Source organism: Apteryx mantelli, chromosome 12 (genome assembly GCF_036417845.1).
Source record: "Apteryx mantelli isolate bAptMan1 chromosome 12, bAptMan1.hap1, whole genome shotgun sequence".
NCBI lineage: Eukaryota > Metazoa > Chordata > Aves > Apterygiformes > Apterygidae > Apteryx > Apteryx mantelli.
Genome location: NC_089989.1, coordinates 14,441,819 through 14,454,891, shown reverse-complemented (window position 1 = coordinate 14,454,891; position 13,073 = coordinate 14,441,819). Strand labels below are relative to the sequence as shown.

Here is a 13,073-nt window from a genome sequence, read left to right as displayed (position 1 = left end):
CAGTATCAGCTGCCTCCTGACCCTCCGAATTTTGTAAAACAAATAAAATAATGCTTACTGAGTTTTGGTGCACAGCAGGCCTTTTCAGAGCATCAGCCTTAAGTTCAGCAAAAGGGCAGGAAAAAGCTATTCTAAGAGTCGAGGCAAAGGCAGAACCAAACGTAACATTTTCCAGAGATGCCCTTGGTCTTTGCACTGTCCTGCTCAAAGCTCTGTCCCTTTGGTGTCTGCATCATACGGAAACAAATTGGGAGCCGGCTTTCCAGACAATGACAGGCCCTTTCACAACCTCATTTTTCATCATGCACTCTTGTTTTCTGTCTTTATTTCTAGCCCAGTCACATGAAAGTGGGCATCAACTGCTCATTTGTGCAAGCCTACAAAAAACATCCATTTAAAAAGAAATGGAGAGACATGATTTTTTTTTCCCATTGCTGTCTGATATTCAATCTGAAAAATCCCAAGGACTCCAAAATGTTGTTCTACCCTGGGGTTCAGGAAGCGAAATATCATACTTACTATCTATTATTTCTGTTGTACTTATTGCAAGAAAATAAGCCAATACCCAGCAAATTTAAGTGAGCTACCAAAAGGGCAGAATGGAACATTTGAACTGCACTAATATAATACTTTGTCCAAACTTGAGCTATTTTCTGTAATTTGGAGGAGAGTTGCTTTCAGTCTTACTTCTGCTATACTCTTTCCTATCGTGTGATTTTTTACTTCAGGCTCCACTGATCGCCAAACAGACTGATGCAAAATGTATACTAGCGTAGACAGGACATTTAACTTAGAGTTTCATCTTAGCATTGTATTCCCCATCCAATATATACATGTGCTTTGCATCATGTTAGACTCCAGTCTTCCCCTTTTTATTATTAGTCTTTAGTTTCTTAAACACTTGTAGCTTTGCTACTTTCATCTCAATTTTGAGAAGGGAAAAAATTCAATAAAGTATTTTATATGCATGCCCAAAGCAACAGATACGTCATCTACACAATGTGCCTTGCATTTGAAATTCTCCCCGTCTTCAGCACACTTCAGTGAGAGTGCTCAGAACACACATGGGAGTTATCAGTCAATACCAAAAACCTTTCTTCTTAGTCACTCCGCCGGTGAGACTCCTTCAATTCACAGCAAGCCTACCTCGAGATTCGAGAGTATAGATCAGCTTGGAAATATTAAAATTCATAACTAAACAACTCCAGCAAAACAAAAAAAAATGTTTTTTTTTCCTAGCATTAATGATGGTAAAAAGGTTGTGACAAATTCCTACACCAGCTGTCAGAAACTCTGCAGGCCACTACAGGCTATCTGCTTCCCTCAGAAGAGCCCACGTGTGGTGGACCCCTCTTTCAGAGCATCCACTCCACACGTACCCCTTCTCGTCAGGCTAAAGCCACTCACCACTACTGCGACAGTTTAGATCTACAGTAAAAGACCAAAAGTCAGACCATATTGCACACCAGGAACAGAGAAGAAGAATTCAAGGGCTTTGCCAATGTCCTACATGCCCATGGCCTGAGGGGATTTGCTAAGTGAAATTCCCCAAGTATTCACTGAAGTGGCTATGCTCCACATGTATTGAAGGAAGCAAAGATCCCAGTGGGCTCTGCCAGGGCATCATGGCAGAAATGTCTTCCCGACATGGAAATCCAACAGTCAATCTGACTGTAAGTTTGTGAGCAATGCACACCACCCAGGCACCTGAGACGTGTTAACACTAAAAGCACCACTGTGTTCCCTCTGACAGTCTGTGTATTTGTGGCAAGTCTTCAGTGCTTCCCAGGAGACCAAACCTCTTCCCATCTCCCATCCTTTAGTCCCTGCTCATACATCTAGGCATAAAGACAAACAAGAAATCCTTTTACGAGCTCCAGAGCTGACCACCAAACACTCTGAAAAACAGAATTAATATGGCATAAATCATGCAGGCACAAATATGATCAGAACCAACAATAAAGTCTCCCTACAACCTTTCTTTGGGATATCAGCAAAGTCATCTACCGAAAGCATCATATCCCAAGCTGTGTTTCTAAACCTGGGATCATTTCTACTCTGTCATATAATCCCTTTTCCTGAATCTATCAAGTTCCATCTCAAAATGAGTTTATGCTGCTTGTGCTTACAAGGGCTCCTTGAAAGACCACTCCAGCACTTCACTTTCAGACAGCTGGATCCCAAAGCAAAGGCTTCAGTCTAAATGCGTTCAAAACCAATTAATATTCCTTTGATCCTACAGGTTAAATAATAATTCTCCATCTTTTGATCTCCTCCAGTACGACAGAGCCTCTGTTCTTCTGGCCAGGCTAGCAGTAACCCTTCCCTGTGCTCATTCCAGTCATTTGAATACCCGTGACCAGAACTGTACATAACATTTCTAAGTAAGATTTTAGCAGTGTCTTGTATAATGGTAGTATGGTCACACTGTGCTGAAAATACCTCATCTGAGGCAATCTTACACTGCATTAGCTTTTTTCACAGCTGCATCACACTGGTAGATCATAATCATCTCACAACTGAGCAGTGCATTCATCTTTCATCCTCCATCACCTCAACTGTTGAGCTCTCAAGTTCTGTCATAAGTCATCCAAAATACACAAGCAAAAATCTAAATTTGTAAACACTGATATATGCTATATAGCAATGGCAAGGTGTAACTTTTGCGGGACATTTTCTACTCTCTGAAATCTCTATGTAGCATATGTGCAGTTTGTTGAAAACAATTATTAAGCAACTAAATATGAAAAAACAACATCTGTCATATACACTTAATATATTCAGACTATTTCCTCATATAATACAAAGGAGGCTGTGAAAAATTATATAGAAAAATAGTATTTCCTACACTTTACATTGACTTACAATTGTTACGTTGACTTAATTACTTAATTTAGAGAAAAACTAATTGCCCAAATGTTTAGAGAAATTCACTTTCTTTTGCTTTGTCATTTTGGATTTTGAGTCTTACTTTTTGCACACATTTGTTGCTTCACCAGAACTAGACATGTTTTGCTAAACCTTTTATAAGGTATGGTGTCTTTTACATGCCTGCTCCTGTATCTTACAAAAATGACTTTCCTCTTGAGGCCTCTCTTTTTTAATTCTCACTCCGTTAACTTGAATTAAAATCCCTAAACATTATCTCTTCTCCCTACATCCCTCCCACACTTGATATTTAAACACCAATATGGATCAGCATTTAATAAATCAGCGCAGCATGTTCAAAGAGAGCATGGGAGTGTAGCAGGGAAAGGGACAAGGAACGAACGTGGTTTGAAGAGGGCAGCACGTGGGGACACAGGAAAGGAGCCGAACCTAATGCCCCGCTGTGACCGCTCCTAGCTGAGCTGGGCTTTGCCAAAACCCACACGCTCCTCTGGGAGGAAGCTTCATTTTTTGCCACAGCACAGTCGCTCCATGTACACGAATCCCAGCTCTGCAACAGTCTTCACAGCCAGCCCACAGACTCCCTTGCAGCCCACGCTCTTAATTGTATTAATTAATTGCAAGGGAAGGCAGCTCTTTCAGGCAGCAGTGCCGAAGGAGAGGCAGGAACACCGGGCTGACGCGTGCTAGGGGTAGGGCACGACCAGGACAATCAAAATGCCACTTCCGTCGAGAGAAAACTGGTTTGCGAAGAGTCAGTATCGCTCATGTTTCACTGAGAAAACAGAGTAAAATCTAGGTTCTTCTGAATTTCTCACTCCAAAAGAGGTTACAGCATTTTGATTTTCGTTTGTCCTGAACAAGGACAGACAGGAGCATCGAACATGGCATTTGTGAAGGTATTCTTATGAACAAAACGAGTTCTAGAAAGGACAAAGTAGGACACATACTAACTGCCTCTGCTGGACCGAGACGGCTCCGTGGGTACCAGTCACGCAGGACTTCGTAGCACGGCTCCGGAGAGCACCACAGCAATTGCACTGTGGAGCATCTACAACACAGCAGTAACTTTGGCCCAGCAGAGCTCGATTTGCAGCTGGGACTACCCAGGAATCCAGGCAGCAGCTTCAGGGGAAGAGCTCAGAGGAAAGGCAAAAAGCCCAAAACACAAAAGCACTCTGCCTTCCCCTGCCTGCGTCTCCCTAAGCCCCACTCCACCCTGCAAAAAGAAACTGGAAAAACAAAGAAGAACGGTCAAGATTTCACTAAGAGCTATGTTTAAATACTTCCTCCAAGAGTTAACACAGATTTTACTAAGAAAATCCTATAGGCAACGCAGCTGCCCTGGTAAGATCACTGAATCGCATTTGAATGTTAACATGCAATTTGAAAACATCAATCTCGGTCAGACCGCTCGGTGCAAGTCTCGGTGAAAGAGGACACCACCAACAGTTGAGATTACAATTTCTAATTGGGACGCTCGCTTATATTTTCTGTAGTTGAAATAATAAACGCCACCAGCAAAATAAGCAGAGCTTATGACTGTACAGACAAGGACAACAGCCCCAAATGCCACTTTCTCTACCACATGCTGTAGGCAAACTGCACATACTCACTGAGTACACCGCATTTCTCTACGCAACTTTCTGCTCCTTGTGTTTATTCTCGCAAACATTTCAAATACAATACTATTCGGGGATCAGCTTTCTAAAGTAACATCTCTCCTCTCTTCTTCCCACATCTACTCCTGGAACGTTTCGCTCTAGTTTGTGCTTTTTTTAAAAAAGAAAAAAAAAATGGCATGGTACGATTCACAGCAAGGTTTTACATCATTTACTTCTCTACATGGATATACATCGTTTAGGTTACATAACGACCTTTCCCTTCTCATGTCAGCTCCGGTTAGGGTAGCCATATTCGGGGTACACACGCGTACACGCTGTAATAGTGTCACGGGTGTGCCACAAACCGGCAGGCATTAAATTAAGCCATGAGAGAGAGGAGGCACGAGCCCCAAGCAAACGCCCGGCAGCTGCGAGCAGCAGAGCGCTCTTTCCGGCTCCCCCGCAGACGGATGCGGTGCGACACCCCGCCGTCTCCCCAGCTGCGTGCAGGTCGCTGCGCCTGCTTTTCCCCACGATCCCCCCGCCCTCGCTTGTGGACCTGCTCCCACCAGCAGCACCCACCTTTCTCCCACTTCCCAAAAGCACCACCTGCCTCCTGGCTCATGCTAACGCTCCCTGCCACGGCCACAACATCCCCTCTCCCACACCTGGCCCCAAAGCGGGTCTCGCCGCCCTCTGCCCATCCTCCGTGAGCTCCTGAGCTGGCCAAAACTCCTTCCCTTGCCCCAGCGGTCAGCATCCACGGGCATCGCTGAGCTGCCAGCTCCCTCTGGGATGCACCCTCTGGCCCCCAAAGCTGCGACCCGCATAGGGTCACATCCTCTCCCCCAGCCCCACTCCACCCTACGCTTTTCCTGCCCTCGTGTACATCCCCCAGCTTCTCCCTGCCTGCCTGTGTCTCCCGCACCCTTCACAGCTGCGCCCCCATCTCCCCAACTCCGGTCTACTTGCACCCCTCGCACACTATTCGCTTTTCTCCCCACTGGCCCACGTTCGCCTGTGCCCACCCCACAGACCAGCACCCACCCCACAGCTCTTGCCCACCTGCCCCCCTCGCATGGGTGCCCCAAGCAGCTGCCCACACCCAACACATGCACTCCAGACACCCACACGCAATGCGCCCGCACTCAGCTGTGTGCTGCTCCCCACGTACTTGCACCCTGTCTGCTTCCCTATCCCTGCACCCTACATTCACCCACGCCCCGCACACCTATGCCATCTGCTACCTGCACCCCACACAGCTGCACCCTACCTGCTCCTTGCACCTTGCATCCATCCACAATCTTGCACCCCATCTGCTCCTGCCCCCCCCACACACCTCCCCTCCCACAGCTAAAACCAGCCTGCTCCAGCACCCCACGCACCTGAGCCCTGCCTGCTCCTGCACCCCACACACCCGCACCACGCACACCTACACCCTGCCTGCTCCTGCACCCCACAAACCTGCACTATGCACACCTGCACCCTGCCTGCTCCTGCACCCACACACCTGCATTACACACACCTGCACCCTGCCTGCTCCTGAGCCCTGCCTGCTCCTGCACCCCAAAAACCTGCACTATGCACACCTGCACCCTGCCTGCTCCTGCACCCCACACACCCGCACCACGCACACCTACACCCTGCCTGCTCCTGCACCCCACAAACCTGCACTATGCACACCTGCACCCTGCCTGCTCCTGCACCCACACACCTGCATTACACACACCTGCACCCTGCCTGCTCCTGAGCCCTGCCTGCTCCTGCACCCCAAAAACCTGCACTATGCACACCTGCACCCTGCCTGCTCCTGCACCCCACACACCTGCACTGCCCACACCTGCACCCTGCCTGTTCCTGAGCCCTGCCTGCTCCTGCACCCCAAAAACCTACACTACGCACACCTGCACCCTGCCTGCTCCTGCACCCCACACACCCACATCCTGCCTGCTCCTGCACCCCATACACCTGCACCCCACACACTTGCACCCTGCCTGCTCCTGCACCCCACACACCTGCACTGCCCATACCTGCACCCTGCCTGTTCCTGAGCCCCAAAAACCCACACACCCGCACCCTGCCTGCTCCCCCATACACCCACACCACGCTCAACCTCCAACCTGCTCTTGCACCCCCCGCACCCAGCCTGCTCCCGCACGCCGGCACCCTGCACGCTCTTACAAGCTACATCCTGCACCCTGCCGGCTCCTGCCCCCCACACCCCTGCACCCTGCCTGGCCCCACATCCTGCACCCTGCCGGCTCCTGCCCCCCACACCCCGCACCCTACCTGGCCCCACACTCCTGCACCCTGCCGGCTCCTGCCCCCCACACACCTGCACCCTGCCTGGCCCCACACCCCGCACCCTGCCGGCTCCTGCCCCCCACACCCCGCACCCTGCCGGCTCCTGCCCCCCACATCCCGCACCCTGCCGGCTCCTGCCCCCCACACCCCGCACCCTGCCGGCTCCGGCTCCGGCTCCCCCCGCCGCCGCCGCCGCCGCTGCCGCCCCGCCCGGGCTCACCTGGCGGCGGGCGGCGGCGCGGGGCCCGGGCCGGCGGCCGGAGCCCGGCCCGGGAGCTGTCCGCCGCCGCCCGGTGCTGAAGGCGGCTTGGCGGTGCCGGGCGGCGGAGGGGGCCCGGAGGCGGCGGCGGCGGCGCCGGGCGGCAGCTGCCCCTCGGCTCCCCCGCCCTCCAGGCTGGCCTCGTTGCCCATGGCGGGGCCGGCGCGGCACGGCGCGGGACCGCTCCCTCAGCGCAGCGCCGCCTCCGCCGCCATCAGCCCCGCGCCGCCATCGCCGCCTGCCCGCCGCCCCGCGCATGCGCCGCCCCGCGCCCGCCCGCCGCCCACCCGGGCCGAGCGCGCCGCGGGCACGCGCGCCCGCTCGACCAATGGGCGCGGGGCGCGGCCGCGGCCCCGCCCGCCGCCGCACGTGCCGAGCGCGGCCAGTGGCGGCTCGTGCCGCGCGGCGCCCCCGCCGCGGGCATGCGCCGGGCTCACTGACGGCGGCGCGAGCCGCGCGCGGGGCCGGCCGGCCGCCCCGCTGCCGCGCGCCCCGCTGCCGCGCGCCCCGCCCCACGGGGCGCGCCTCGGCCAATCAGTGCCTGGCTCCCGCCGCCGCCGCCGCGCGCCGCAAGGGGGCGCCCGCTCCCCGCCGAGGTCGCCCAGCGCTCAGCCAATGAGCAGCGCGCCCCGGCGCGAGGCCGCGGGCCCTGCCGCGAGGGCGGGGGCTCCCGGTGCGGCCGCGGCGCGCGCTCGGCCTGCGGCTGCGCCGGGCCCAGCGGGGCCGCACCGGCGGGAGAGCTCGAGTTCGCGAGGACGGCACCACGGGGCCGAGCTGCGGTCGCTGGGCGCAAAGACAGAAGGACTCCAGTCGCCTCTTTGGGGTGAAAACACAACTAAAGGGCACCGTGCAGTTGGAAGCACCCTTCCCCGGGGCTCTGCGCCCAGCCCGGCAGGCGACGCAAGAGGAAGAGGAAGATGGCACCGGCTAAGGCCGCCCAGCGAGCACCCAGGCCCTGCGAGGCCCCTGCTGCACGCCCACAGTTACGGGCCAGGCCTCCTGGCTCCCTCCTTCATTAACATCCCTGCTGCGCGGCAGGAACACTCAGCTCTGCACACCGGCCTTATTATTTATTTACCGCTTTAAAAGAGTAATTAGCGCAATGAAAAGCACCTCCGGAGTCCGAGAGCGTGGGAGCCCAGCGCCGTGCCCAGGAGAGCGGTGCTCCAAGCGTGAGCACATGACAATGGAGCGCTTTCCCTCGGAGACCTGTCCCCTGCACTGAGATAATTACCTCCATTAGAGTAATGAGCTGCCAGGCCTTTCCATATGCACTAGGAAGGGACAAAGAAAATGTCGCAAGTAAATAAGGAGCGTGCTTTTTCCTCCTCATGTTTAAGTAATAAGACCAGCATGTAAGGCTGGAAAGCCAGAAAACCCCACTGGGCTCCCTGCCCTCCGCCCTGCCAGGCCAGGCCTGTGGGAAGCAGCAGGTAAGACCCCACGAAAGGCCCTTCCCCAGGATTCAGCCCCAATTTGCTCTGCCTTCATTTGGTGCCAGCCCTGCCCTCAAGTCCTCTGAGTGCGAAGATTCAGGCACGCTCTCCAGGCCAGGCCATCCTGCCCTTGGGGCAACACGCGTGACCCGGGGTTTCTACTCGGTCCGTTTGTCACAGCGGTTTGGTGGACACCAGTGAGAGCAGGCTCAGGGTGCACTGGGGCCAAGAAAGAGGATGGAAAATTTCAGCCAATTGCAAACACAGCCAGGCCATCGCTCAGACATATTCCCCACCGAAACATCAGCGTTCGTCTTTCGGCTATCAAGGCTCTGGCCGGCTTGCACAACAAAGCGCCTTGTAATGAATGCTAACAGCTTGTTTGCATAATATTACCCAGATGACATACATAGATTTCGATTTACATTATGAAGGAACATGCTGTAATAACAACGCTGGAGATGTTGTCGGAGGGTCTCCAGCGCTGGCACGCAACAGACAGCATGCAAGCAAGGCATCTGGCTTAGTACACCCATCCCTGACATTGTGGCCTTTCCAAAGCATCCAGGAGCAGCTTCCCATGAGGCCCTGAACCTGCTGCCCTGAGAAAGCACGATGAAGGGGGAAACTCGCTGTCACCATTGTTTAGCACCGAGCAGGCAGGCGATGCTGCTGCCTGGGCAGGATTTCAGCAAGTTACACGATAGTTGATGTGATTGTTTCAGCTGCAACTCTAGAGACAAGCAGTTATATAAGGCACCTGCTGTGCCCTCACCCCTGCCCATTTCAACAGAAAGTTCCCAAGCTTCGCTGAACTGAGACAGCATCATCTTAATTGGACCCCTGTAGCAGAAAAAGACAGCCAGAAGGAGAACTTTACTGTGGTTTGGCTTTAAAATCTTAGGATTTTTAAAGTTTATGATCCTGTGCGCAAGGGATGGCAAGGAGAAGGCATTCCAGATCACACCACAGCAAAGGCAGTGACTTGGCTTGACCTCAGAAGCCCGTGGAAGGCTTGGGGTGGGGAAGAGGCCTGGCAGGACTCAGAGGCAGCAGCCACAGTACAACTGAGGCCCAACCTGAGAGACTCTCAGCCACTGCCATTCGGCAGGAACAGCGGCAGTGGTACTGAGGCTGCAGGAGCACAAAGCTGCAGAAATATCCTGCAAGAGCCACCTATCTTAAAATCTCTTTTCTCTCCTCCTGCAAATTAGTTCTTCCCTCCTCTGTATCCTTGCCTCTGCAGCTGTATACTACAAACAGCAATTGCAACGCTCTTGCAACAACATCTTTGAATGTTATTTAAAAACACCGCTCTCAGTTTTAATCCCCTGCAGTCATGAAATGCAAAAGGAGGAGGAATCTCTGCCAGAAGGTGCCTACACAGAAGTGCGTCCCCAGGACCGTGGGCCACCTTCAAACACAACTCGCAGCACAGCCCGATGCAGCCTGGAAAGGCATATTGAACGCCAAAGCTCAGGCTGAATTCCGTGCTGCTGCTTGATGTAAGCCCCCTGGAGCAATCAGCTCTGTATAGCTCACCAATGCAGTTCCTTCCAGCTCTTGCTGCCTCAGTACAACTTTTAAGTCCATGACCTCTTAGGGAGCATCAGTTTCCAAATATTCATAAGGCCAAGGACCAGTGGCACTGGTAAATATTTAGCACTGCAGTGTAAAGCGTTTGCTTTCCTGTTCTTATGCCAGGCATGAGTGCAAAGTTGAGTTGACACGTTCCCTTCGCATTTGACTCCCAAAGCTTCACACAAAGCAGAAAAGGGCTGATTTGTTTCTGGCTGAAACATTAACATGATTTTCCCCAAAGGGACTTATCTGGGGGATGCCTGGACTTTGGGAAAGAAATGCTGCTTTGCTTCAAAATAAAGTGCCCACAACTTGTTTTTCTAGTTAAATTCTACACAAGCACAAACTCCTGTCTACCTTTTCCTGCTGCCAGCTGCAGCTGTTTTAACTTGCATGCTTTGAAGGGCTCGAAAGACAGCTGCCCCCATCTTCCCTCACACTCTCCAGCCTCATTCCAGAGCCAGGTCCTCTGCTGAGCCCCGAGACGAGGTGACGCTGCAGGGGACATGCAGGCTGTGCGTCCGGCTCCTGTGCTGCCCCGGCAAGCCGAGGGTAGCGCTTGCATCCCCTCGTGCTGGGAAGCTGCCTCCCTGCAAACTCCTGCAGAATTGTACGGAAAATTTAAGCCAAGGTCTTTGTTTGCGACAACGCTTGCTCCAGGTACAAAATTAATTTCTGGAGACTACACAATTAGTTAATTCATGAGCTAAAATTATCATAGGAACAAAGGGCCACACAGTTCAGCCTTTCTTTGCAATTAAAGCTCACTGAAATATCACACATAGGCTATATTTAAAGAAATTAAGCTATAATTAAACTAATCTATTAACAGTGGGTTTATCCTTACCATGGTGGAGGAAGGAGGTGGAAGGAATAGAGGGGGTGGTGGGGACAAGCCAGGCACCCCATCTGCCTCTAGCCAGCAGTAAGAAGAAAAATTTGCCAGCAAAGCTCAATTTTACTTGGGGGGGGGGGGGGGTGCCAGTAGACACCCGTTATCAGAGACAGGCACCTTTCCTGCAGAACCTGGGCCCTGGGATAGTGCTCAGCTACCCAGGAGATGGGGATGTTACTCTAGGGGTCAAGGGCTCAGTGTGCTGGAAGAGGAGTTTCACGTGCATTGGAGCTTTCAGCACAAATCTGGCATGAGAAAGAGGTTAAAAACACTGCAATGCTTTCAACAGTTTGGAAATTCAGCACCTGTGGTCAGAGATCACAGCCTGACCCAGGGTCAGTTCGTATGCGTTCTCCATACGTTCAAAAGTCTTTTGAAAGAATAAAACAAGTTAAAAGCAAATCAAACATCGGGTGCCAGGGAGACTATCTGGCAGCGGACATCGCAAGATATCCGTCTCCCTTCCCAATAGGTGTTATTCCTGAGCAGTAGGTGATCAAATTCCTGTATTTCACTGGGGCAGGCTGGGGGGCTGCTGGGCAGAGGCTGCCACAGTCCAACTCACACACCAGCCTGAGGGGCTCAGCCTTCGCTCTGGGCGTCTACGGCTGACAACGCCAGGGCCCGACCCCATCCTCGCTCCTGGCCTGGGCCCAGGGCTCCCGCCGCCCGAGGAGAGTAGGGCCGGCCGGGGCTGCAGGGATGCTGGCAGGCCCCGGCCCCGCAGCCCTTGCTCCCTTGTCCCTTGCTGCCATCGTGTGGCCTCTTTGTCCCTTTCCTTGCTTAAGCAGCAGAAGACACCTATGGCCCTCCTCTTCCTTAGGCTCAACAGCCCTTGCCTTGTGCCCCTGCGCACCAGTGCTGCCAGGACCAGGCCTTGGCGCATGTCCTGCCACCATGCACTGGGAGAGAAGGGGACTTGGGCCCTGCTCCAGCGAGCCAGGAGACAAAACACGGCCGAGGAAGGACCCCAGCACCATCCCGCAAGTGGGAAACAGAGCGTCCCGAAAACTCAGGGCAAGGTGAAGGAAACAGTCTGACCGAGGGCCTCTCCAAGCCCTTGCCCTGAACAGCAGCAGGGAGAAGCAGGGCCGAGCTCTGCGCTATGTCCTGGAGAGCGCTGGGAGCAGATGTAGGTGCCAGTGTCTAAAGAAGAGCCTTTGGGGCCAGCTTCAAGTTGCCAACTTAGTGTTTCAATGATATAAAAAAAAAAAACCCTGAATTTCCAGATCTTCACTTCTCTTAATGCTCCTGTTAACCAGCTCTAGCCCTGAACAGAAGATCTCATTTAGGTAATAGTTTGGGTTCTCTGCATTTGTCTTACATTTAATGCTTTTAGGAGCCACATTTTCCAGCTTCTCAAAGATACTGGTAGTCTCCTACTGCGTTTTTTTTTCGGGGGGGGGGGGGGGTTTGTTTTTTAAAAAGCAAAATCTTGGAAAGGAAACCAAACCTTGCAGTTCACACTAGGGCAGGTTATTTGCCCTTGGGTGGCAAGAACCAGGGGTCTGTCACACTGTTTGATCACTCCATGGTAGGACAGCAGGGAGTGGACACCCGCTTACAAGTGGGATCTTTAAACTTGGCCATCAGGCCTAAACGGCTCAGCACAAGATGCTTCTTCCAATATTTAAATGCCAGCTCAAGCCTGTGCCAGCACCTTCTTAAAGGGTCATGAGTCAACACACACACACGCTACTCTAAATCCTAAAATAAATACAAAACTAGGTCTGATCTCACCTTTAGTTCCACAGAAATAGAAACAGCTTCTGATGTTCCCTTGGGAGGCAGCGCCTCTGACCTATTCTCTGCTGTCTTTTAAGCCCTGGTGCATCCCACCAGGCCCCAGTGGGGCAGGCGCCTGTAGAGCAGTGACAACTGTAGTGGTAGGATGCCTGCAGCTGGGGGAGTGCTTGGCCTGTCCTGGAGCATCAAGGTGGAGCATCAAGCATCTGAAATGTTTGAGAGGGCAGGTATGGATGGGAGGCGATCGTGATGGAAAAGATAGCCAGAGCAGAAGAACTACATGAGTTTCTTTGCTGTGGGAGGTTCCCGTGTGCAGGCCCATTGCAGGCAAACCCAAGCACTGCAGGGAGATATCAACA

At 53.0% G+C, this 13,073-nt stretch overlaps 1 protein-coding gene across 1 annotated transcript in view; it reads right to left on the bottom strand.

The window, feature by feature from the left end:
• Positions 1-7,208, bottom strand: part of BSN (bassoon presynaptic cytomatrix protein) — a 161,285-nt gene extending 154,077 nt beyond the window's left edge. The window contains exon 1 of the mRNA XM_067303289.1: positions 7,018-7,208. Coding sequence (XP_067159390.1) covers positions 7,018-7,208 — 191 coding nt within the window. The remainder of the gene's footprint in view (positions 1-7,017) is intronic.
• Positions 7,209-13,073: the final 5,865 nt, after the last annotated feature.